The 22,628-nt window shown below is 40.2% G+C and overlaps 1 protein-coding gene across 1 annotated transcript in view; it reads left to right on the top strand.

Annotated features, from left to right (window-relative positions):
• PLEKHG1 (pleckstrin homology and RhoGEF domain containing G1) overlaps positions 1-22,620 on the top strand; it is a 195,031-nt gene extending 172,411 nt beyond the window's left edge. The window contains exons 7-18 of the mRNA XM_019527130.1: positions 661-792; positions 4,217-4,399; positions 4,495-4,590; positions 4,794-4,880; positions 7,721-7,754; positions 8,782-8,877; positions 12,580-12,618; positions 13,806-13,828; positions 15,147-15,365; positions 15,723-15,839; positions 17,858-19,514; positions 20,869-22,620. Of these exons, the coding sequence (XP_019382675.1) occupies positions 661-792; positions 4,217-4,399; positions 4,495-4,590; positions 4,794-4,880; positions 7,721-7,754; positions 8,782-8,877; positions 12,580-12,618; positions 13,806-13,828; positions 15,147-15,365; positions 15,723-15,839; positions 17,858-19,514; positions 20,869-21,974 (3,789 nt within the window). The 3' untranslated portion in view covers positions 21,975-22,620. The remainder of the gene's footprint in view (positions 1-660; positions 793-4,216; positions 4,400-4,494; positions 4,591-4,793; positions 4,881-7,720; positions 7,755-8,781; positions 8,878-12,579; positions 12,619-13,805; positions 13,829-15,146; positions 15,366-15,722; positions 15,840-17,857; positions 19,515-20,868) is intronic.
• Positions 22,621-22,628: the final 8 nt, after the last annotated feature.

Raw genomic sequence — 22,628 nt, 5'->3', positions numbered from 1 at the left:
CGCCTTGCTGCGGGCCCTTGACACCCTACGCTGGATGACCATTAGGAAGGTTAAATAATTATAAACACCATTGATTTATCTGAATTTCATTTGCTGGAAAGACTGGGGCAGTTGGGAATTATTTCCATACCCTGTGGATAGAGTTAAGGAACATTTTCAGAAATTCCTGCTTGGTTGTTAACATTTTCCACATGTTTCCTTTTACAATGTCACATTCTAATTAAATGTAAAGAGACAAAGATCATGATTTAAAGTGTCTAGTGCATCCTTCCCTTCCTAGTCGAAGGCTGAATGTAATCAGGTCTGGTTTTGCTAGGCATGTAGGTGCATTCTGTGCTTCCAGAAATCATAAGCAGTCTTCACCTAGAAAGGGCTGTCTTCTATATATTAGTGTGATGCATTGGTGGCTCCTCTCTTTTTCTTTTAATGTGTCTTCTCAGCAGCAGTTTGACTAGTACTCAGCTGACTGTAAAACTTTGTTTTGCCAGACTTGTTTAGTCTAAACTGGTGACAAAGTATACAAAAATATCAGAGTACACATCACTGCATTCAGGTAATTTTGATTCTAAGACAAAAGAGTAACAATAAAGGCCTTGCCAACATTTCAAAGTCTTTTCATCTAGATGTAAGTAATTGTTTTTTTACTGGATTCTTTAATAGGAAATAGAAAACCACCTTGACAAGGACACTGAAGGCTATGATGTTGTACTAGATGCTATAGATACAATGCAGAGAGTGGCATGGCACATTAACGATATGAAGAGGAAGCATGAACACGCCATCAGGCTGCAAGTGAGTTGCATGGAAATTTAATGGATTATATAGGACTTTCTTCTCTTGTCTCTATGTAGATTGTTTCTGATTTTTAATGCATGTGTTTTAATTCTGTTTTTCCTTTATGTCTATATTTGCTATAATCTTAACTCACTTGCTGAATTCAGTGATTAAATGTACTAGGTCTTGGACACTATGGTCATAGGTGCTAGAGAAAACCTCAGAAAGATATCTTTATGAGCAATATCCTATAAAGCATTTACTTGCAATGATACAGAGCATCAGATAAATTCTCTTTCTTCTTTCCTCTTGGTAGCTAAAGCCTCCATTGTACATTAAATCATAGGGCATATTCTATTGAAAGCTTCTGAGGCTCTTTCTCTTTTTATTATTTTTTTTACCCTTTTATCCTGATTGATTTTGTTTTGTTATGAGACATTTCTTGTTTTGCTCCTTATTTTATCTTTCCTCTTAAAGCCTATTGAAACCTATACCTACTATGAGTTGTTTTGTAAAACCAATAGAGCAGTGGTCATAGACACAGATAAGCCTTACAAAAAGTCCATTTAAGTCATATTGGATTTGAGCATTTAGAGTTGCAGCCTAGGGGAGATTCACCTATGCCAGGGGCAGGCAATTATTTTGGGCAGAGGGCCGCTTACTGAGTCTTGGCAAGCCATCACGGGCTGCATGACACGCAGCCCAGGGCAGATTAATATTAATTTTCTAAATTTTTTAGGGGCCCTGCGGGCTGGATAGAATGGCCTGGCGGGCCGCATCCGGCCCCTGGGCCACATTTTGCCCACCCCTGTCCTATGCAGACTATATTACAGAGTCACCATTCTGAGGCTGGTAACCCTAGAGCATTATCATCAAAGATCAAATGGGATTTCTGTTCTAAGGAAAGTGTCAGAGATGAAAGGAAAAGAAAAATTAGATTTAAGCCATTCACATGACCTATGAGTTATTCATTGTCCAGTATCATTTTAAACAGTTTAAACAGAAATGATGCTCAAGAAACCCCTTACGGCCATGTCCAGATGAGCCCAGATCTTTGGTTCCCCAGGGAGAAGTAATAGTGGCGCACCTTGTGACTTAGCTATTTGTCCCTGGGGAACACCCATAGCATGTGCACTTTGGCAGTATGCAGCAAGTTACCCCAGGGGTGGTAAGGGAAGGTGGGGCCAGCACTGGGCTAGCCCCAGCAGCCTTACCTGTGGTCCTGGGGACCTCTCAGGGCTGCAGCAGTGGTGATCCTGCCAGGCGGAGCCTGGCTGGCAGCCACAGTGCAACTCTGAGTGCCCTGGCTTCACTTTTCAGCGGTGCATGCTGCCCAATCGGCCTATTGCAGGGGAAGACATGTATTGCATGGGAAGAATGGCAGTGCCATTCTTTTGTTGGTATAGGGAGTCCCCAAATCTAAAATAGTTTTGTGTGAGGAGAAAGTGGGAGAGTACAGTGTAAATGAAAGCAGTGTCCTCATCGGGGGTAATGTTCTTTATGGTTTGTAATCCATCCTGTGGGGTACACTGGTGTACACATATGTAACATCCATGGTAGTTAATATGGTGGTAGTGAGAAAGTTGTCAGTGGAACTAGTTTTTTTGGAAATCTGTGGCATCTGTCAAATAGCTGGCAGCTCCTGTAGCATATAGAAACAGGATTGAGTCTATAATGCTTTCCCCAGGTCTGGGTAATTTGCCACATTTTGCTGAAGATAAGCAGTAAAAACTTAAACTAATTCACTGACATACATCTGAATTTTGATAACCAGGAATATTTAGCAATAAAATCAGTTAGTTGCTTTGGGAAGGTGCTCTGATCTGGCAAATATATAGAGGGGCAGACCTTTTGTGTTCACTATTACTCCTTTTGACAGCAATTTCACTTTCTGCAGTGGTAATGAGGGTTGCTATCATATAGCAATTTATCTGTAATTTTGCAACTATTATAGCTTCATTCTGCAAGAAATCTCTTTCAAAGAGATGAATTTAGTCTCTGTGGTACACACTCAGATTTGTAAGTTACAAAGAGGGAGGTGTAAGAGCAGTGATTCTCAGCCAGGGTGCCATGGCACCCTGGGTTGCTGTGGGATCCCTTTAAGGTTCCTGCGGTTAGCACATAGTTGTGCAAACACATATGCATGATTCACAAGATAGACCCAGGAATTTCAAATAGGAATTCATAGCATCAGAAAATTCTGATCTGTTGTAGTCTTTCTGAGTTCTTTGCAATAGGAAAAATTGCTCTGTTATATGTCCATGTTCAGTGAAAAAAATGAGTGAAAACTAAAATTTAGCATTTTCTGAGGGGGGAGGGGATACTTGAGTCTAATGAAGGATGTATTGGGTCTAAAAAAGATTGAGGACCTCTGTACTAGAGCAAACAGGTACAATTAGAGCCTTTTTATTAACTGTGGTTTTTAATCTCAGTTGCTCTGCATATTCAAAAATGTAATTTTTTTAATATCTGGTTTAGGTGCCATACAGACGTTAGTGTATTTTTAAATGAACACATGGTGCTATACAGCTGCACTTTTATAAGGATTTCACATCACTAAACCGTGTATTTATTTTGACTTAAGTAATAATTGAGATGGTGCCTACACAGGGCTGTAGGCCCCCAAAAGCAGCAGTAGCAATGCAGATAAACCACAGCAGTGATAAATGCTCTTTCATCCTCTTGAAGTAAATCTCAGCCCATTCCTGAAAACCGTTTGAGAGAGATGCCTTTTGCATTATGCCCTAATCAACAAAGTTGGATTATTTCAGACATGGATTTAGAGGCAACATATATTTTGGTGTTCATTTTTGTGAACTTTCTGTTCTCCAGGTTGCCTGTATCTGACATTTCTTAGGTCCATCACCAGTAACAATCAAGGGGAAACATATGTTAAGAGAATTTGGGCATTGATGTGGGTAGACGAAGAAGGGTTTATGAGGTAAGAGAGAGAGTAAGGTGACTACAATCTGAGACTGGAGTAAAAGAAAACAGTTAAAACACTTGTTAGACATGTTTGGTCCCAACAAAAGGTACTAGACTGACTGTACTTGAAATGGAAATGTTATAGTTTTCCATAGATTGAGTGAGGCTGCAGTGTAGCAACAAAACTGACAAAGTGCTTAGTCCAAAATAGGGCCACATGTTGGGGTGAAGGTATTTGTGCTATTCAGTATTTGTGCTATTCTACTGTCATTACTGACAGAAGCACTAGTTAGACATCATCATGATGTTTGTATGATACGAACAACTGTCATCCACTACAAAGGCTACTAAATATGAGCCCATAAACAGCCACTGCATAGGAATTAGCTATACACTGTTACACACTGATCATCCGAGAACAGTTCTAGTGGACTCAATATACAGTATTGTACTTTGAATTTGAAACTTTTCACTAAAATATTGTTTTGAATGTGATTCTGTTTTTTATTTATTGCAGGAGATACAGAGTTTACTCACTAACTGGAAAGGGCCAGACCTCACTAGTTACGGGGAGCTGGTTTTGGAAGGAACGTTCCGCATTCAGCGAGCAAAAAATGAGCGCACTTTGTTCCTGTTTGACAAACTGCTGCTTATTACAAAGAAGAGAGAAGAAATGTATACATATAAGGCTCACATATTGGTATGTTGTGGCTTCAGTTGCAATATGCTGACTAAACAAATTTCAAACTATGGTTTAGCTCTCTTCTCATTCACCACTTTCTTTCTCTGCTGTAGTGTGGGAATCTCATGCTTGTTGAAGTTATACCAAAGGAACCACTCAGCTTCAGTGTCTTCCACTATAAAAATCCCAAGATGCAGCACACTGTGCAGGTATGAAAGTAATCTCCATGCTCTGAAAATTATCTTGCTATTTCTTTCAAGGCCGCAAATAAAAGTATTCGAGTCCCCTTTATTTTATTGCGAGTGGTAAAAGTGAGTCACTTTTAGCCGTATGTATTCCATGGATGACTATAACCTAAGTGCCAAGTGGCTACAGAAATAAATTAGCTGACTATCTCAAAATGTTGTAACAGGCAAAATCGCAACAAGATAAACGACTTTGGATCCTTCACTTGAAGAGATTGATTCTGGAAAACCACCCAGCTAAAATTCCTGCTAAGGTAATAAATAAATAGAATCTCTAACCTAAGCATTTGTATTATTTAAAGCATTTTTATTAGCAGCAAAAGGGTACATGACAAAGCAGCTTTTATACCCCAAAGCCTCTCATTAATCATCAAACATGAATAATGAATAATTAATATGTTAATTTTTAGGTCAATTTTTTTTAAAGATTCACAAAATTGAAGAGGAAAGGCTCCAGTAAAAGTAGCAGCTGGACTTGGCAAAAGAAATGAAGTATCTCATTGGGTTATCTACACTGACCTTTTGCCCTTTTTGTACTTGCATCAATGTAGCTATACCCATGCAAGTTAACTTGCATCTGTGTCACTTACCCTGACTGGAAACAGAGGGTACCTCAGCAATGGCAGGGAAGGTACACCATCCTACCCAGGACCCTCGGTACTTAGCAGTTGAAACCCACGATGCTAGGGCTCTCATGCAACAAGAAACATGGTGGCAACATTCCTCAGTCACACCTAGATTGCAGTGTAAATGTAGTCTGAGGTAAGTTGGACTGGTGTATGTCACTTTTACACCAGCACCATGCACTTCTGTCTTTAAGGGTTGCCCCAGTGCAGCTGCCTTGACAGCATCTGGTTTCTGGAATTGTCAGATGTTGACAAGGATGGAGTAAAATGGCTGTGGGCTTTGTCCGTATCTGTGATATTACAAATGTTGTAACACAGAAAATGGGACATGAAGCTAAGTTTCAGAACAGCTGTCAGTGATGTCATGCCCATATCTGCTATGTCTAAGCAATGCACAAAGCTGGCTCTTTCCCTTGATTTATAAACCCTCTTTTATAACTCGAGGTGGTGGTTTGCAATATAATTTACTGCGTTTCTCAGTAATTAGTCACACTGGTTGAAATCTTGGTCCCCTGAAGCCATTGACAAAACTCCCATTGACCGCAGTAAAGGCAGGATTTTACTCTATGCTTCTGGCGTTCTCCTGCATAACGATGCTCTTAAATTATGTCTGTAATAGCCAAAAGTGCTGGTCCTTGTGGTAGATAGAATTTAGTAGGCAAATACAAGGCCATATTAATTGTAAAGCTAGAACTTGGAAAAAAATACTATGTTTTCAATAACAGTAGTAATTATAATTCTGTGGGCATTTTTTTTCCTGCTGACAAAATAGAGAATTTGAACAGAAAGAAGGAATAACTTCATTAAAGTATGAAATTTATCTTAAAATTGGCCATTAAGAATAAATTCTTCTCACCGTTATTTAACAAGTTGTAAAAAGAGGCTGGTGAGTGAACTCCAATTTCATACCAAGATGCTACTTAAATCTTTAGTTCTCATGAATGGATTAATTAATTAGTTGCAATATTTTACATCCACATATTATATCTTGCTTGTATGACAAAGAGAAACTCTTGATCACCCTGTGAGAAATCATTTAAACCTTTGTCAAAAGAGAAAAGTCAAATTAAGTAAATATGTTGTGCAGCAGTGTAAGTAGAGTGGGAAGACGGGGGCAACTGCCTCTGGAGCGGATGGAAATGGGGGTGAAAAAGACAGCTTTTGCCACAGCTGCTCAATTGCAGTCATGGTGGCAGCAGCAACCAGAAATCACTGCTGCCCCTGTATGTGGCAGCCACCCTGGGCACCCAGCCGCGTTCCTATGCTGCTGATGTTGTTGCCTGCACATGCTTTAACAGGAGTAGTTACTACCACACTATGTAAATGTCCTGCTCCCATCCGCCCCACATTTCATATTTAGCAGTGGGACATGTCTGACACCTAGTGGAAAATAAGTTAACTACACCTTTACAGATGCAAACATTATAAGCTATTTTGGTTTTTTTGGACTTCTAAGCTATGTTATTGCTGCTGCTCTTGTTTAGTCCTATCCAGAAAGGCTCAAAGTAGGTTACAATAAATGACAAATAACCCACAGGTAAGAAACAACAGTAAACCCCAAACAACACTGCAAATTTGTGAACTCTTCCCCCTCACCTCACTTCCCTGCCTTAAAAGCAGACTCTGTCTGATCCGAACCATGCTTCCCAACCTCCATTCATATCTAGCTATAAGAAACGTCTCCCTTAACACTTACCTTCACCACTCCCACTCCTCTTCCCCACACTGCCTTACTTTTGGGGGATCTGCTTTGCTTTTTTCATGGCATACTACTGTTTTTTTCACCTCTAAAATGAGCAGATTTCCATATTATCTCTTTTATCTTGTTATTATAATTTCAGAGCAGCCAGAAAGTGTTTGCATTCAGTTGTACATATATTTAAAATGTTCTGTGCATAGCAAAGGTAGTCATAGGAGGCAGAGCTGTGAGATTATGAGGTTTGGTTACCATGATGCTGAGGTGAGTTTTGTGTCAGTCTTAGCAGAATTAGGCAAAACCTAATTTCCACCTGTTTCCTAAGAGCCCGCCTGTCAAAATTCAGCATTCTCTCATCATGTTCCTCTACTGGGGACTGTTGTAGCACTGGTGCAGACAGCTAAACCAACTCTAAACCTGGAAATTCCCTGAAACCAACACTGACGTAGATGCATTCCCAATTAATTAAATGTAGACAATCACTGCTCTCTCTGCCATGCTGGAATGGCAGTTGGCCAGGCAAAATAGAGCAGAAGCTGTACAGTGCACATTTGTTACTTCTTTGAAAATTAACTATGTTAAATTTAATAGAATAAAATGCCAGTTCAGGTATGTAAGTCACGTTGTGTGGAACAGTCTATGCTATGTGTAACCTACAATGCTTCTTAGATAGAAACAATTTAGATTTTATAAACTGCTATTCAGTGCCAAATTACATTGTTTAATATGCTTGTATATTTTAACCTGTTAATGGACAATTTGTCTTTTTCAGGCCAAGCAGGCAATTTTAGAGATGGATGCCATACGTAAGTTTTTCTCTTTTGCTATAAAATTTGTTCAGTCTTTCCACTTTGCTTGTCTACTCTGTGGGCTTTATCCAGAATGAAAGAGAACTATGTTTATATTAGTATGAAATAGGTGGGAAAATAAATATAAGGCTTGGTCCTGTAGAGGTCAGTAGGAGGTCAGACCACTCAGCAGCTAACATGAAATGGTTCCTAGTAAAATGAATGGAGAGAACAGGTTTGTCCCCTTCCTACTCTTGAAGAAAGGTAGGGTACAGGCGGTTAGTGACCTCTGCAATACTATCTCCTTCTGCCTAGAAACTATTGGAAAAACTTCAGGGAATAAACACATACAGCTTGATGCTCCATTGACACTTCCATGATTTTTTTCATTCTGCTAACCCATATCGACAAGAATCCTAGACTACCTGACTACTAAGGAGCCTCTGGTGGCATGGCTGCCTGGAAGCTGGACAAGGAGTCCCAGAGTCACCATAGGCATGGCCCATTCCCTCTTGCAGTCTAGACCAGGGGTGGGCAAAATGCGGCTCATCCACAGGGCCCTCAAAAAATTTAGAAAATTAATATTTATTTGCCCCTGGATGCCTATCCTGCGGCCCTTGATGGCTTGCCAAAACTCAGTAAGTGGCTGTCTGCCCGAAATAATTGCCTGCCCCAGGTCTAGAAGGATCTTGAGGTGGGTCTGAGTTCTGCAGGCTGTTCTATAGGAGGTGACCGCACCCAAAGAATTAACCACAAGAAAACTTCATAAGGAGAATCTGACAGGATCTCCCTTTTCCCTGAATCCTCTTCCCCAACTATTTTTGAATGGTGTGTGCTAGGCCAGGATTGGGAAAAAGTCATGCTTGGATGATCTTCTGGTGTGGCCCCTGAGCTCTCTATGGGTGGGTCTTCATTTTCTTGTCCTATAAGTGAATCACATGGCACATCTCCTAGTCCTGTAAGTCAATCCTATAAGTGAATCACATGACACTAAATCACAGTGTTTTTATTAACACTCGTTTTTATTGATGTAATTATTTTACAGATCATCCAGGATTCCATTACAGTCCAGAGGGAGAAATGAAAGCAACCTCTCCTTTTAAGGAAGGCATCACTCCACGGAGAGTGAGAAGGAAGTCAGGTGATTAAAAAACTCTGCTGACAAAAGGCAATGAAAGAAAATGTGTAAACATGGTTTCAAGTGATGCATGGGGTTAGAAGAAAGGTAGGGAGTAAGCTACTGAAAGAGGTTTCATGTGAAAAGAAAACTACCTCCACTGATTTGCTGCTTTAATGATAGAAGCAGCTTGCTTGCCAGAATTTTGTTCATTTGTCTTTATTGCTAGTCTAAAATTCTCCACATGAAAGTAAAATTGTGTGATCAGTAGACCTGGCCAGAAAATGTGATAGAATCCTAGAAAAGTAGGGCTGGAAGGGGAATTGGGAAGTCATCTAGTCCACCCCCATTACTCAAGCCAAGATCATCCTTGTCCAGAGTATCTCATTCATGTGTTTCTCTGACCAGTTTCCCTAAAACTTTGCAGTGATGGCGTTTCCACAGCCTCTCTAGATAGTCTGTTCTAGTGCTTAACCATCATGATGTCTCCCTCTCTACTGGGACTGATGCTCATCCTGGGGTAAAAGAGGAAGAAGGGACAAGGGGGAACTCCTGGACAGATGTCACGGGGTAGATGAGGAATATCTGGACTGTTTTTCAGAGGCAGTGAGGGATCTGGGAAGCTTGCCAAGTTGTTTATTGGGGAAGAAGAAAATCCTGGGTAATATAGCTTCCCTCCTGGGCATGCTGTTCCAGAGCCTGGGACCCAGGGTTGCCTGGGAGTTCAGGAGATGGGGTTCTAGGCAGGCTCTCCAAGCTCAAGGTGGGAATACTAACAGAAAACCTGGCAGGTTTCAGAACCTGTTTGGTAGGCAGAGTCCTACCAGAAACCTGCCAGTGCTCTGCTGAAATGTTCCTTAAAATCAGCACGTTCTAATGGAGCTGCTCAGTGTCATCAAATCAGCATCTTCCAGTGCAAAAACATCCCATTGGATAATTCCAACTAGCATTATCAATTTGCTGTTTCAGACTCAACAGTGGAATTGGAAAATGTATGTGCTTACACATGCACTAGGAACTCTTTTTCCCCATACAAGCTATCTATCAGCCTACTTTAATGTGCTTTGAGGGGACAGGGAGGAACAAGTTCTGTGGCTTTATGCAGCACAAAATCAGGCATCAGCAGTCTTTGGTTATTTTGCCTGTACTAGAGTGACTTTGTGCATTTTACATAGGCTGAATCTGCACCACAGTCTTAATGTGCACTCCTATATGTATTTTTTCTTGAACCCCCTACTGCATCCACAGAGCCAGTCCTCAGACATGTGCTTTTTGGTGCTTTGAGTCTGCTTGTTTGCATGGCTGGAGGTGTGGGTCAAAGCCTGAGCTGCCCTTGAGCTCACACTGTAACTCCAAGACGTATCTCTTAGGGTTTATGCTCTGGGCAGCTACAGGCTCTGGCTGGTACACAGGACCAAAGAGGTGAAGCCAGGGGAGCTCTAGGGCCCTGGCAGTTTCAGGCTCTGGCTGCATGAAGAGGTGGAAGAAAATGGTGGGCAGAGCAGAGGCAGGTCTAGGATCCAGCAGCTACAGGAGAAAGAATCCTTCGGCCAAGGAGTTAAGGCTTCTGTCTGTGCCCTGTCTCTCACAGGCACTGCCAAATGCCATGCTAAGAAAAAGATGTAAAAATCTTACTTTGATGGCAGAGGGCACCCTCCTGTCTTCATCCCCTGGCACATTCCCCATTCTATGCAGCTGGAGCTGGTTTTTGCCAGAATAGCAGCATAGCTGCATCCTTTCTAGTGCCCCTCTGCCTCTGATCTGGCACCCCCTCTCCTCTTAAACACCCCAAGGCTCGTGCCCCCTGTCCCACTGCTGGTTCCACTACCTCTGGGACCTGCCTACTTTGCTGTAAAAATGGAAGCAAAATCATTTTGGCTCTTACAGTCTTCCAGTCCCTTCCTACAGTCCCCCTGCAGGACAGGCAAAATTAGTTCAGAGTTAACTAGAAAAAAAAATTAGTGTGTGTGTCATCACCAGGGATCCTGGTTTTCCGTTTCCCACGGAAAAACAGAGAAAACCACGGATTTCCCATTTTTATCAGAGAAAACACGCATTTTCCCTTTTAGAAAAGAAACCAGCGGATTTCTCCTTTTTGCAAAGGGCTCTGCAGGCTGGCTGAGTTCCAGCCTACAAGAGCTGTTTGGCCAGGAGCAGACAGGCTGCAAACCCCGTCCCAGCTGGACTGCCCAGCCAGCTGCAAACCCTGGGTTGCAAATGTTGTGCCCCCACCCTGCTACCCTCCCCCAGGCTCTCCAGAGCACAGCGTGTGCGACTGACATAGCAGGGCCATGCATGAAAGCTGCCTGCTGCTGTAAGCACCATGCTGCCCTGGCCACACTTCCTCTGTGTGCACGGGGGCAGCACACACCCACCCTGCCCCTACCCTCCACACAGATCTGGGGGGCGTGGGTCCTCCCTATCCCCCAAGAGTGCTTGCTGCCACTGGGAGCTGGCCTTGCCCAAGCCTGCAGCAGGCAGCAGCAGAGGGGGAGCCAGCTTGTGCTCCTGCTGTAGCAGATGCTGCCTTCTGTTGGGGGCAGGGGGCTGCAGAGCTGGGTCCCTGGTCCCCTAGCCCTGGCAGCTGGGGGCCCCCTGCAGGGGGGCAAGGGGCACAAGCAGGGATGGAGGGCTTTGGGGGAGTGAGAGACACCAGCAGGGCTGTGGGGGGGCATTTAATTTTAACCACAGATTTTGGGATTTTTATCAGAGAATTTGCAATTTTTTATCAGAGAATTTGTGATTTTTTTTTTTATCACAGAAAGCCAGAATCACACCCCCAGAGGTATGGGCAAGTAAGAAATAATGAGGATATTGTCATGCAAGGAGGGATTGGATTAGATAGAGAAACAATACTCTTTTAACAATTTGTGTTTTATTACATTAGCCTAAAATCCAAATGGTGCATGTTAAAACAGTTTGTGTGTTGATGGATAAAGGATAATCTGTATACTGGCTTGCCTGTGTTATTTTATGTACAAGTATGACATGCTTCTTATTTAAAAAAAAAACCCTGTTAAAATTGATACCTTGGAAATCTGGTTCAATCCAGATTTGATTGAGTTTGTTATCTTAAACCAGATTACGCCTACTTACTTACTTCAACCTTCTGGAAACTAGAAATTCAACATATACTGATTGGAATAGTAAGATTTTCTTGCAATAGATAAAATGTTTATATAATTTGGATGCCTTCACATTTTCATTATGCAGTTGTATTTAGTTTACACTAAATGCTTTAAATTTACATTAGTTAATAAATACTGTAAGTAGAGCCTAAGAGCGCTCAGTGGTAATGATTTTAAAATAAACTAACTTTTGGCACTGATAAACAATAAAGTCCTTGGGTTTTCAAGTGTCTTTCAAGTATCATCTGTAAATACAAAATGATTATATAACATTGATACTATTGTGCATCTAAAAGAGACGAAGTAAAATATTGACTGAATGTTCGTGTTTGTAACATTGATCTGTTTATATTTTCAATCAACATAAAGCTACAAATGCCATCAAAATAAATATTTATAATGAGAGCTTCTGTGGGCTTGGCCCTTAAGAAAATCAAGATTTTTTTTTTTTTTTAGGGGGTGGTTTTTCTAAAGGCAGCTAAATCTCACTATTCTGAACAAGATGCCTAAATTCGGGAGCATACATTTTGGCTTCTGTTTTTAAAACATTGGCCAAGATGCCAGTAATTATTATTACATACTTGTTTCTCTTTTTCAGAACCTTCATCCAGAGTCCATAAAGTTATGAAGTCAAGTGGTAAGTTATATTGTAACTGAAGCCCCTTTTATTAATTCTTTTGGGGGTGTTGGTTGTAGCCATGTTGGTCTAAGGACATAGGCAGACAAGGTTCTTTTATTAGACCAACTAAATAGTTGGAAAAATTGTTCTTTACAAGCTTTCAGGCACAAACATCCTTCTTCAGACCTAGAGAGAGTCTTCTGGTGTTTGTGTATTCTCCTGGGTGAATAGAAGCTTAAGCCAATATGCCAAATGCAGGTCTGTGAAAATGCAAATGTGTGGCGGGGAAGATCAGAGGGGATGGGAGTTAATAGGTGCAAGGTGGGGAGGAGGAAGAGGGGAATTTTAACCAGTGATAAAATGTAGCTGGTAAAATCTTCTTTGCCATGTATTTCCGTTTTCACAGATCTTCGTTTTGCATATGGGCCTAAGCTTCTATTTCACACAGGAGAGTACACAAACACCAGGAGGCTGAAGAAAGAAGTTTGTGCCTGAAAGAAGCTTGTAAAAAATAATTTTCTAAGTAGTTAGTTGGTCTAATAAAAGATACCACATTTACCCAAAGAACCTGCCCTACTATTAATTGCAGCATTAAGTCAATATTAACCCATCAAGCAAATTAGGTGAGGCAGTCTGACTTAAAATTCAAGTCTGGGCTAAAATTCTGTACATGATTCTTCCACTGTACATGGAGTTCGTGATACAGGTAGGACTGGATCATCAGTTGATATTAAGTGATATAGCTCTAGTGAAGTTAGTAGAGTTGTAATGATTTTATGTCAGCTGAATAGTTTGCCCAAAGTTTGTAGCCTCAAGCACCACCTTTAAAAATCTGCAGCACAGAGAAAACAGATTGAATTCATTTTTTACTTCTGAATTTCCGTGTGTAGGCTATGATGCTGCAAGCTCTTTTCAAGTACTACTTTAGTAGTCTTATCTGGACTATTCCCATACATAAAGTTACTCCATTTCATAAGTATTTAAAGGAGCAAGATAGAATCTTTCATAAAATGAATGTCTTACTGTTATTACCACCTATGTAAATCTTTCTGGGAAAACAAGGTTTCAGCAAGAAAAAAATGAGTTGTAATTCTTAGAAAATGTGGTTTGTGATTGAAATATTAATGTAATGCATACAGTGGTACAGACAGATACTGCCATGATAATTTACTAATAATGAAGTACATATTTTTATTTCTTTTCAGAAATAAATTCAGATATGCAGAAGGTAAGACTGTGTGTATTTCATATTTCAGTAGATCCCATAACCTATTGCTTTGTTTGAATCCAAGATATTTAAGTATGCAGACCTTCAGAATTGTATGCCATTTTTAAAACAAGGACAAAACATGCTATAGTATACCCAGTGCCATTACAAAGTACAACAAACTTTATTTCAGTAATAGCTGATAAAAAATTGGTTGATGCACTTTTTCCTAGCTAGTTTTTATGATGTCACAAAAGTACTTTTAAAAATATGTTTAGATCATAAAATATGTTATGCAAAATTGCTGTTCCTCATATGCAATTTAAAATCTCATCATTACTATTAGAGTCTTTTATTACTATTATTTTTATTGGTGTAGCAGATTCAGTAAAGCTATGAACAGTATAAATTATCTTCTAGCTTGTATCTTTTCTTTGTTAATAAAGTTCCTCTTGAACCTGAGAAAAGACTTCTTGAATGTGTGCCCATGAATGGAAGTGTGTGTTTCCCTGGGGACAAAGAGCAGCGACACATGCTACTTGTCTCCAGGGAATCCCCGTGCATTCACGGTCTGGAGCATGGCAAATTGCCCTAGTAGGGTAGTGGGATGCTGGGACCAGCACCTGGGCTGGCTCCAGCAGCCTTACGTAAGGTCCTAGAGGCCTCCAGGGGCTGCAGTTGCAGCAGTCCTGCAGCAGGGAGCCTGGCCGGCAGCCATTGTATGGCATCTTCTGGCCAGGCTCCGGTTTCAGCCAGTGTGTGTTGCTGCCCAGTGCACCACCCCAGTTTTTTTTAGGTGCGTGGCGTCTTTTGACACCGGGATCTCCCAGTGGTGAAAAAAAACCAAAACAACCCCTGTGCAGCAAATTAGCAGCGTGGGGAACAACCTGCATGTGTAGTGCATGTGGTATGCAACACTGCAGATGGGTCTGTGGTGCTACATGCCCCATGTGTGTGCTTGTCTGGATGTACCCCTCAAGCACTAGATCCTAGGCTGAGTTTGCATGGCTGGCACTTAGGAAATAGTTTTATTTCCAAGTAGCGCACATTTTATCTGGCATTAAAACGTTAAAATCATTGAGTCTCTCCCCCGATTCCTTTTTCTCTCCATAGTCATTTTTCAGATTATATCATCTGAGATAATCTATGAAAGATTTATCAATCTGTTTACATGTCTGCTTTACTTAAGTACAGCCAAATAAATGCAGACCAAAGCTATGATGCATTTGGGAATGTTGCATTTGTGGTTTTTTAATCTTAAAGTATAAATTAGTGATGATTGTGACATATTAAAGTATACATAAAATATTAATGCTTTTTTGTTGTTGTTGTTTTAAAGCGGATCAGTATTGAAGGAGCCCTGCTTTCTCAGGCTCCCAAACTGGGATCAAATGAAACCCTGCTCAGTTCTAGAAAAAAGGTGTCATTAGACCATAGTGGGCTAGCAAATCAGTTTCAAGAGCCCATTGAACAAGCCTACAGCAGCGATCAAGACGAGAGTCTTCAAATATGTGCTACTGAACAGATAGATGCTGATGATGAGGAAGAGTCTGAACAGGTAACCTCTTTGGTTTGTTTGACTCTATAGGAGGTGACTTGAATTTACCCACAAAAATTGTAAAACCTAAGTAGTATCCATTTAAGTTGGAGTGTGTGCAGGTGTAGTTTGTTTAGCTGTGGGATGGCTCACCACTACAAGTGTTTTGTTTATACATCAATGGTTCCCTGTTGCAGCCTTAGAAAAGAAGGATCTGAATTTAAACCCTCTTTTGAACTCTCTCAAGTATTTTTCCCATCCTTTTTGTATTGTGAAAACTGGACCTGGGACACAGCTTTCCAGAACCTAGTAATTTTCACCAACGTTGCTGTTCAAAGGACTGTAGAATATAGTACACCTGTTCTTTTTTATTCACAGGGCACGCAACAAAATTCACAGCAAAAACCAAAGGGAGGTAGAAAAAGACTCAATAGTCAAGCTGCTGAAAATGTTGAAAAACGAAGAAGCGTCAATCTCAACAAATGTGAAGTTCAGGTATTTAAAACTAAAATTCTCTGTCTCCCTTTTTATCTCCCTCTCTCCTCTTTTTCTTACATATCCTTTCATATCACAGAACTATTTGTGTGCATCTCCTAGATGCACAGATGCAGATATAAATAAAATCACAATAATAACTATGTTCAAAATTTTTTTATTGGTATTTAAATAAACGTTTTAAACAAAGCTAGAAAAAATCCTTGAAAATAATCAAAACGTGTTCAATTATAACTTTAAAATCATGTGAGAAACTAGTGCAATCTAAGAAGCAACTGTGTTTGCCTATTATTTAGGATGCTAACTTTATTATAGTATTTGTATACTGTACAGTAAGACTAAATAAAGGTTCATTTGTTTTGAAACCTATATTCTGGAATTTTTGGAGACATGGGTGGGTATTCAACTATCATTTGAACCCATCCATGTCTCTTCAACTATTCCAGAACATATGAACCTTTATTTAGCCATAGTTTCTGCAAGCGTTGTAATAAAGTTAGCATCCTAAATCATTTGCTACACATTACACAGCTGCTTTGTAGTTTGCACTACAGTCTCTCACATGATCACGTTAAAATAATCAAGATAATCATATAATTTTACTTTAAGTAAATAATTACTGAACATTTAATGCACAAACTTCTTTCTGAGATAATAATTATTACCAGTGATCTGATGCTATTGCATAGCAGCCTGTTACCTAATGAGAGGAGAAGCACTAAGCAAATAACATTGCATTTGCTTTCTTGGGATTTAATCTTGCAAAGTACTGAATATCCTAAATTCCTGTCAAAGGCCTGATTCAGCAAAACACGTAAGCACATGATTAATTTCTCAAGCAGGAGGGTAGTACTGTTAAAATTAATGGGTGTTAAAGGTACCTGCATCTCTGCATGTTCCATAACATGAAGAATCCAGCCTTAGGTATCCAGCCCCTTAAGTTTCACATTTGTCATGAGAATTAATTAATTGATAGATTGGAAGGAATCCAATGCAAAGCTGTAAATAAAATTATCAAAGCATATAAGAAAAAAATAACTTTCCTTCTGTAATGGATCAACAGGGATTCTGAAAATGTATCTAATCTATATCTACCTAGCTAACCACATTCAGGAACATACCCTACAAACTAGATGTAGATTTATCTGCATCTTCCTGAGATACAGTCTAGGCTAGGGAACAAGATTAAAATGGAAGAAGGAAATGGTTTCTTTCTGGTAGAGGGCACTGTTCTAAAACAAGTAGTAATGATTCAAAACTTAAGATTCACTATTTTAAAAATGTAGACATTAGGATTGTTTTAAGTGGTAAGGTAGAAAATGGAATCATTTACTGAGAATGCAGTGGAGATATCCTCTTTTATTTGGATAAGTACTTCAAGGCAAAGAAAATGGAGGTTTGTGTCAGCTTTATGAGAAGGAAGAGCAAAGCTATTTAGCAGTAATAAAGAGTTGAAATCATGTAGATGAGCTACTTGCACCTTCCTTTTTTTTTATAGTACATGTTGTGAGTGGCTATGTTGATTGCAGAGTCCCAGGGAAGGAAAACACAGTATATTCCCAAAACTGGTATTGACTCTACTGGGTCAAGACTGGGGTTTTGTTTTTTTTTTACCTGACATGGCTCTCACTCCATCTCTGGCTAGCAGATTTTTGAAAGTAAGCTAATCCCTGTTAAATTTGTACAGTCCATTCCATGTTTCCAGCTGCTGGTCTTCCAAAAAAAGAACTTGCAGTGTTATTTGCGTCACCCATCAATTTATAATATGCCCAGTGTGTAGAGGAATGCTGTGTAGGTTCAGCTTCTGAGCAGTAGCAAGGACTAGGAGCCACACAAATCTGGCCTCAGGGTGAGAAGAGTAATAAGTGGTCTGCAGCAATGGAAACTAATGCTATCACGTGTCATCACCAAGTTCCACATTGCAGAGCTTGTGGGTCAGTGTTATAGCCCTCAGAATAGCAGAATTCCTGATCAGTTTTAAGAATAAACTAATAATGCACTATTTCAAATTTCCACAGAGCTCCAAGGACCCTTCAGATGAAGAATCAACCCAGCTGAATACAGATCTTCCATTTTCTTGTTCTGCCAGGCAGTCATCTAGGCAGTTCAGCACACCACAGAACAGTTCACTAATCATGAATATCCTGGGGGGAGGTACAACAGCCAGAAACATCTGGACAGATCATCAAATCCGACAAGCACTATTCCCCAGCAGACAAACGCATCATGAAAATGATGAAGATGAAGATGATTATCAGATGTTTGTACCATCAGTATCTACATCCAACTCAAGTTCAACTGTCTGTGAAGAGAGGGGCACTTCTGGTCGCCCATGCAGCTGGCATTTGGGACTAGTTCATCAGAATGATGCTGCCAGTTCCAATCATCACAAAATTGTTAGACGAGCCAGTAGTGCTGGTGAAAGTAATACTGGCCCAAATGATGCAAGATACAGAGCCAGTGAACTTAGCCAGCACAGTTCTCGAAGGGAGGTAAAAAGTGGTTCTAGAACTGGCATGAATGCTTATCCAGAATATTCAGAAGAGCTGACCATTGATGATATAGAACATGTCTATGATAACATAAGCTATGAAGATTTAAAACTGATGGGTCTCGCAAGAAGGGAAGAGTCTGATCGTGGTCCCCAAAGATCTGCTAGAGACTCTCTGTATGAGAGTCAAAACAAAATTAGTTTGGAATTGAGTTCCAAAAAGAGGCAGGCAGATCAAAATAGGACCTCTATTTTCGAAACTAGAGATGAGAGCCTACACAGTAGAGAGGCACCTACGTCAAGTTCAGATGAGCTCAGGATTGTCGAGGATAACATCTATGACACCATAGTGCTTCCAGATCCACCACTGTTGACTTTTAAATGTGACCGCCTTAAATGCTCTAAAAGGAGGAGTTTTTTGGGCCTGGAAACAGATTTTGCTTGTTGTGATAGTCTACGGCAGTTTGTTTCTGAAGAGAGTCTTCAATTCAGTGAAGATGAAAGTCCTTACCATCGTGTTCCATTAGATAATGATTATTTGAGCTTAGTAGATAGCTCCTCCAACTCTGATTCACACTCTCACAAGTCTGTAGCAGATAAACTTTCAGAGGAAGTAGATGAAATTTGGAATGATCTGGAGAATTATATCAAGAAAAATGAAGAAAAAACAAGAGACCGCCTCCTTGCAGCCTTTCCTGTTTGCAAAGATGACATACAGGAAAGGCTGCATGTGGGAAGTACACCTGAATTGAGTAAGGATGTGGAATATTCTCTGTCTACCCTCTCCCTGCCTGAAACCCCTGTTTTCCCTAAGACTTTGAAACACAAAGCAAACCTCAAATGTGAAGAAACACCGCCATGTAAAGAGAGTTCATTTATGAGCCTAAGCAGATCTTCCTTCTGCAGTGAGCTGCCTTTCATGGATAGCCCTTATGAATCTGCAAACAGTATTCTATCCAATGCACATACAGAAAGCACTGACAATGAATTAGATGTTGTGGATAAAACAAAGAACAGGGTCTTTCTGATGGCAAGGCAATACAGCCAAAAAATTAAGAAGGCTAACCAGCTTTTGAAGGTAAAAAGTCCAGAGCAGGAACAGCCAGCCAGCCGTCAACCTAAACTGAAGCACAAAGACCTTGCGGCCATTTTGGAGGAGAATAAACAAGGTGGTCCTGCCATTGGTATGTTAAACTGTAGCAACTGTTTTAATAACTTTTCAGTGAAATCTGCGTATTGGTTTAAACTGCTCCTAACCTGTCACTTCTTGATTAATCACTGGGATGATATTAGTATCATCTTCCCAAGAGCGATTTTTCTTTTTACTTGAGTGTAAGTGGGAATAAAAATGAAAGAATGAAAAATGGAGATTCCATATTCAGGGGAAAATCCTACCATTACTTGATAGATGGAAGAGGAAAAATGTATAGTGTTGTCAGCTGACTTGATTTCATGGGCAGGATGGTTTAGGATAAGCTGGAAGTAGAAAGCACGCTTCTGGGCATCCAGTGATTTGTTTTGTTTGACTAGGGAGATTTTCAGGTTTTTACTGGACATAACACCAAGTCACACCTTCTAGCCCACTGGCTCTCTTGATACCTGGGGGACCAACCTTTACAGAAGCCAGGTCCAGGTCCAGTTCCTTTATAGAAACATCCTTGTCTTTCCTCCTGCTTGAGCATCTGTATAGCAGAGAGCATACTTTAGCCATAGACATTTCCTGTCCATGAGACTCTTTTTCCACAGAAAATCTAAAACCAAGTTGAAGCCCTAGAGCTAACAAGGCCACGGTTACTGGATAGCCACCTGTGCTTGTTCAGGATAGTTAAGGACTTTTAAAAATATAGGTACAGGTGTTCAAAACTTAAGGCAGTTTTCTGAATGCCCTTTAGCAGCTTTTCTACTGTACAGACATTATCAACCAATGTTCTTTGCTCCCTGGATAACATTGTCATATAAGGTATAGCCAGTGGTGCCTCATCAGAATTGCAAATAAATATAAAAACAGCAACACTGACTATCAGTATAGCAAAAAATGTGTAGGAATCCATCAGAAGGAGACCTCAGAGTTCAGAGTTGTAATAAAGATCCCTAACTGTAGATGTTTAAGAGATTCTTAGAGATTCCTACTAGTTCCCTGTGACCCTACAACCAGCCCTTCTTAAGAACAGGCCCTTCTTTAAAAAACGAACCTGGTTTCCTAGTTATCCTCTTTGGGAGGTCCCAGTGGCCATTTTTTTCTTATGCATTCTGTCTGATGGTCTGGTCAATTGGGATCCAGAAAGCACGGAAAAGATGAAAGGTGATAGCATTTGCTATCCTGTGTGGATGTTGACAAGTCAGACTTAGCAGCTCCAAGCTGACAAAGAAGGACCCAGGCTTTGTGGCTGGACTTAAAGGCTAAACATATTGATGCTGTTTTAAACTTTTATTCTGACTGCTGTATGGTGTTCTGCTTTCTGAACTTTAATTTTCATGTTGCTTGTTAAAGTTTACCACCATCATATGAAATACAAGTTAAATACTTCTCTTTTCCAGGTGCCAGAATTGCTGAATATTCCCAGCTTTATGACCAGATCGTTTTTAGAGAGACTTCACCCAGAATCCAAAAGGATACCTGGGCCAGTTCTCAGAAGCCATCAACCTTAAGGTATTCCTCACCAGAATCAACATCTCCTTCTCATTCTCAGTTAGCTAGTGAATGCTTAAGAGAAGAAGACTGGTTTTTACATTCTACATACAGTAATGGAGAACTAGCTGATTTCTCTCCTTGGCCGGAAGTCCAAGAACCAAAGTCAAAGAGTTCCCCTGCAGAGACTGGCACAAAAAGCAATCTAAGACAGTTGCCATCAGCTTGTTCAGTGCCTTCCCTTCAGATTTCTACACGTCTGCATGTTCCAGCACAAAGGTGGAGTGCTATTATAAGTCAGCCTAACAAAGAGAATTTACATCAAGATAGCATGTATAACTCTCTTGGAAGAAGAGCACACATTACAAAATCACAAGTGTACAGCAGGTCACAGTCCTCTTCCTCAGTTGTGGTCAACAGGTCTGGGGAGGCAATTATCTACCCCAATGAAATGGACAAGAAGAAGTTACATTCAAATAGACATTTTAGATCTGATACCTACCAAGAGTCTCTGTCAACTGCTGCTTCAGGATTCTTGGTATCCAGTGTAAGAAAGCAGCACCCTGAAAGCTGTTCAGACATGATTCTGCAAGACTCTCAGAAAGTCCTGAGAATAAACAGGAACTCACCACTAAATGCACAAATAGCGACGCAGAACTATTTTTGTAATTTCAAAGATACTGAAGAAGAAGGGGATGACGATGACTATGTTGAGATAAAATCTGATGATGAGGGGTCTGACTTAGAGACTACACAGAACCAAACAAAGAAATCAGACCCAAAGTTGAATAATGTAGATGGTGATTCTTCTGACACTCCCTCAAGCAAAAACATGTCTTGTGCTTCTGCAAAATCAGCGAACAGCAAACACGCACTTACCCCTTATCTGACTGCATACAGTGATACAGATAAATTAAATGACTACTTGTGGAGAGTACCATCTCCTAATCAGCAGAATATAGTCCAGTCTTTAAGGGAAAAGTTTCAGTGTCTTAGCTCAAGTAGCTTTGCTTGACACTTTCACTGATGTCTAACTGTATTACTGCCTTAACACATCAGAGTATACATCAGAACAGCCAGTACTGTCATATATTTTAATATTTTTAAGACATCAAGCACTATATCTCAGTAATATTGTAAATAGATGTGTAAAATATCTTTTTTACAATACAGAATATTGAGAAAGCCAGTGGTCCTGTGAGCACTATCTGATACTAAGATTGATTTGTATCTTTATAAAGTAGACTGTTTTTTTCCTAATCTCGCTGTCTTAACTTGAATATACTTTACCACCCCCTTTTTCTCTCCTCCATAGCTCACTTTATTTTTAGCTGTGATAATGTACTTGATAAAGCCACTATGCCATGTGAAAACCTTTGTATTCAGGCATTTAAGAACAGGCGCCTAGTGCTGTGTCCAAAAAATACATTTTCTGTTACTGTAATTGCATGTGATTGTTCAGTTGAACATCTAATCATCTGAATGTGCAAATACCAGGTTCTGAACATAGTTGGACAAGCTAACTGTGCAATTGCCTGCACATTTTTGCACATCAGACTGTAAGTCTGTGGGACCAATGCACATAATACCAAATATACAGTACTATTTAGAACAGGACTTTTATTTTTTAAAATAAATCTAGTCCCAGTGTTTTGTGAATAGCGCCTTA

This window comes from Gavialis gangeticus, unplaced genomic scaffold (genome assembly GCF_001723915.1).
Source record: "Gavialis gangeticus isolate Ggan-Ray unplaced genomic scaffold, GavGan_comp1, whole genome shotgun sequence".
Classification (NCBI taxonomy): Eukaryota; Metazoa; Chordata; order Crocodylia; family Gavialidae; genus Gavialis; species Gavialis gangeticus.
Note: the sequence above shows the minus strand (reverse complement) of the source record. Positions and strands in the feature narration are given on the sequence as shown.